Genomic DNA, 3,886 nt, shown 5'->3' on the forward strand with positions numbered 1-3,886 from the left:
TCTATTGATTGTGGCGATTGGCAAATAATGCCAAAATGAACTAGGTATAGACATTTGTTATGGTGTGCAAAACATGTTGATTACAGAGCCCCAATAAAACACATATTTTGGATAAATTTATAGCTATCATTAAATTTATCATCAAAACACATTTTGTTTTAGAAATCAAACTCCTTGATGTTGTTGGAAATTGGAATCTTTAAAAAAAAAATTCAAGTCATTTTTTGCATGAGATTGTGCTTAGATTTTAGGAAATTCAAGTAAATCTTAATATATGAAGATCATAAATGGGATACCCGATACATGCGGTTATCTACCCGCGAACCCGATGGTTATTTTTATGTTCTAACCACTAAAATTTCATTTTTTATAGTTGGAACACTAATCATTTTATAACCAGGGATATTGGGGTATTTTAACTTCAATTGTCACAATAGTTGAACAAAAATGGGAGTATAAATGTTTAATGACTCACCCACTAAAATGAAGTTGACATGTTGGAAAATGGGTTACCATTTAATGCATTAAAAACTATTTTTGTATTACAAAAAATACCAATCAAACGTCTTCAAATTCATTTTGAAAAGTTGGTTGCTATTTAATATAGAAAGTGTAAAAGCTCACACAATTCTGGGGCTCATGTTGAACTTGCAGTCTCTGAAAAATCTCGAAATCATCTCAGCTTTTTCGGATGAAATGTCAGTGTTTTCCAGAATGTTTTCCTTTGATGCTTTGGCTATTGCTTCGATTGATCCTATGCTTTGAAGCTGTCACCACAAAACAGATTGCCAGAAACTGTCACCATGAGGTGATATAATATTTCAAAGCCACGTAACTAAATACATGAAATAGCAACATACTTTCATTTGTTTGTGTATCATAGCATCCTGCTTTGATTTCTTTCTATTACATCATTGCATATTTGTAATTCCAGAATTTTTCTTGTTAAGGCATTGTACTTTGAAAAATCTACCGAGTGTACTTTAAGTTTCCTTTTTTCTTATTAGGACATTATACTTTGCATGACATTGTTATAGAATCAGGTAGATTTCTCAAAGTAGAATGTTGTAATAGGAAGAAACAAATCAACAAAAGTATGCAGCTATTTCTGCATTATAGTGCTAAAATAAATGTGTGGTCTAGACTCTAGAGTTAGTGATGTTAATACCGCATTAGCGTCATGAGGTTCAACACGTGGGATTGAGGAGATGACTCTGACGAAGGCATTCATCCCTTGGACTGACCTCTCTCTCTTACAGAAAAAAAAATGCACATAACATTAGAACATAACTCTGAAAAATTTTGAAAAAATTAATGGAATGGAAACTTACCTCAGCTTTCAATTTGGAAACTACATCGTGCCTCTTGCACACTGTCAAACAATACATGTTTTGTGATAATGACAATGATGAGGGCATGAATGTCTTTTCCGTTTGTTTCACAAGATGGGACGGGACTACACAAGCTATCCAGGGCTATCTTTTATGATGAGGGTATTTATGTCTTTTGCACAGATGAGAGACCAAAAGTAAGTCCTTGTCCCACCTTTTTGAGTGAGACAAAAAATTGCAATTTCTGTCATGTCATGTGTAAGAAATGGGGACTAAGTATGGAACCTTACCACCACGAGCATGTGCTATTCTTACAATCTTCTCAAACCCCATTTCTAGATGCAGAGCTGGAACAAATGTTGGTCTACCAATATCCTTACAGTAACTAAATAAAATAAAAAAGATCATCTCCATGTTTTTTTTTTTAAAAAAAAACATCTAGAGAGAGATTGTGGAAGGTAAAAGTGTTATTTGTGATTTACCTAAAATAAGAATGTACAAAAGAATCATTCTGCTCCTTTGAGGGAAGAATGACGACCACATAGAGATGTGCAAATTGACTCTTCAGTTTCTGAGCTCTGTATCAACTAACATAAGATCAAAGGTGAACAAGATGGAGCTATTTGAAAAATAAAATGTCCAGCTACCTGCTAAACATAGGTCCAGGATTGTTGCAGTCGTAATTTATGACAAAAATGAAAGCCAGCGATAAACCCCCACAGTTAAAGATGAGATCCTGAAAAAGTGAAAAGTGAAAGTTTAAAGCCAAAGTAGAAGAGACGTGGAACTGGTGAAATGAGAGATGATAAACATAAACCAAATGGATTTTTTACAGGTGCAATTGGCACAAAGTTTAACCGAAAGGAATTTGAAGTCAGGAAGCAGGATATAAAGTTTATGAAGGATGAATGTTGTTCGTCTCTCCATTTGGTACTCATCAGGCAAACCCCACCAGCACCTGTATCAATGCAAAACCCACTTAGTTATAATGAATCAGTAATCACTAACAGAGGTAAAAATGTCATTCTTGAAATATTCTCATCTTAACTGAAAATTTTGGTCCATGAAATATTATCTTGGGATAGAGATTATGATGTTTCTCTCAACTCTCAAGCTCGTATGCATCATCAGTCACAGAAAGTATGCCATGTATTTTGGCATGACCTCAGTTTGACTGCCAGTGTGATAGTGATAAGTCTGTAAATGTCCTAGTAAAGTAAGAGCCAATGTCTCTAGATCCTCAACCAAGGAAGATCATTGTACCCCACTGACAATGTTTCAACTCAGATAAGCCTAAAACCAATTTCATGAAATAACATAGTTTGATGCTTATGGTGATGCCATGATGCTAAAATGAAGCAAATAGCCGGATGATCTCATGATCATGCAAGTAGCACTACTTCTCATGCCTGTCTTTCAAGTTTCGACTCACACAAACATATGCAGGAGGAAATTTCATCAAACTCTTCCCCCGGATTAGTGAACAGGTAGTTATACACTATAATCAGTCGCATATAAAGCTATAACTAGTAGGCATTTGAAGAAAAACACTAAACCAACACTAGTCAATCGCATAAAAGATAATGAAAACAATCAAAAGTTTAGATATCGCCACTTGAACCTCCATTGATGGACACGTGATAGCAACTAGCCTTTTACAGGGAATTTCCATTATTTCAGTTATTAACTGGCAAGTGATGTGCTGCAACCAATGAATCTATCTATATTACAATGTAAAATTTCCATACGATACATAACTGAAGTCAGAGATGTAATAAGTCATGTAAATGTATAGAAATTGCATCAACGTAAAAATGACCTAAAACTGAAACAATTTACCGAATAGTAGAAAAGATCACCTGAGTTACGTATAGATTCGTTGTTCTGAGCGCGAATCATCGACAAAATTCAGATTCTTACGAAATTTGCCAACTCAAAGTTTCGAAAACGAACATGAATTAAGAATCTTCTGCAGTCGTCAAATTCAATTGGACTATAATCACTGCGCCGTATTCCTATGAGCTTCTGAATTGTGCGTACCTCGTGGAATGACAAAAGAATACGAGTTCCGAGCTTCCGACCAGCACTGCAATGGAGAATTAGGGCAATAGCTTAAACTCCAAGTTCCATTAGCGGTGACGGGCGAGGAGAGCGTCGGACGATCGTGCAACGTTAGACGATGATATCGGCCCCTGTTTGGCGCTCATCTTTGAACTTCTAACTTACCGTATCAATTAATTTTCGGGATATCTTGGTTTATATTTTAGTGGACCCAAATTACCTATACAAAAATAACCAAAAAAAAAAAATACATTAGCTAAAAATAGCCTAACAAATAATAGTTCAGCCAGAGTTGACTAGGTCAAAAAGGAAAATCTAGGATTTTAAGACAATCTATCCTAATAAATAAAAATGATAAAAATGATTTTGCTACATGTTCTTCTCTCATTTAATTTGATAAATGTCATTTTGTCATAATTTAGAGATATATTTATTTTCCACTTGTCATTTATTTTATTTTCCATTTTTAATATATTATTAATTTAGTTTCCATA

The 3,886-nt window shown here is 34.5% G+C and overlaps 1 protein-coding gene across 1 annotated transcript; it reads right to left on the reverse strand.

Annotated features, from left to right (window-relative positions):
- Positions 1-495: 495 nt before the first annotated feature.
- LOC111913475 (protein PARTING DANCERS) lies at positions 496-3,618 on the reverse strand. The gene is made up of 8 exons (XM_023909175.3): positions 3,191-3,618; positions 2,165-2,289; positions 1,979-2,067; positions 1,814-1,909; positions 1,622-1,716; positions 1,332-1,372; positions 1,169-1,252; positions 496-767 (listed from the first exon to the last, which is right to left on the reverse strand). Exons 1-8 carry the CDS (start codon positions 3,228-3,230, stop codon positions 621-623), a joined length of 717 nt encoding a protein of 238 aa, XP_023764943.1. The 5' UTR covers positions 3,231-3,618; the 3' UTR covers positions 496-620.
- Positions 3,619-3,886: the final 268 nt, after the last annotated feature.

The sequence above is a fragment of the Lactuca sativa genome, chromosome 1, assembly GCF_002870075.4.
Source record: "Lactuca sativa cultivar Salinas chromosome 1, Lsat_Salinas_v11, whole genome shotgun sequence".
Lineage (NCBI taxonomy): Eukaryota > Viridiplantae > Streptophyta > Magnoliopsida > Asterales > Asteraceae > Lactuca > Lactuca sativa.

Bases quoted from the DNA above. Each gene is read 5' to 3' on its own strand.
- LOC111913475 (XM_023909175.3), bottom strand. From the start codon at position 3,230: ATGATTCGCGCTCAGAACAACGAATCTATACGTAACTCAG. The intron at 1,717-1,813 runs GTAAATCACAAA...TATTTTATTTAG, and splicing joins TTTGTACATTCTTATTTTAG to TTACTGTAAGGATATTGGTA. The intron at 1,253-1,331 runs GTAAGTTTCCAT...TTTTTCTGTAAG, and splicing joins TTTCCAAATTGAAAGCTGAG to AGAGAGAGGTCAGTCCAAGG.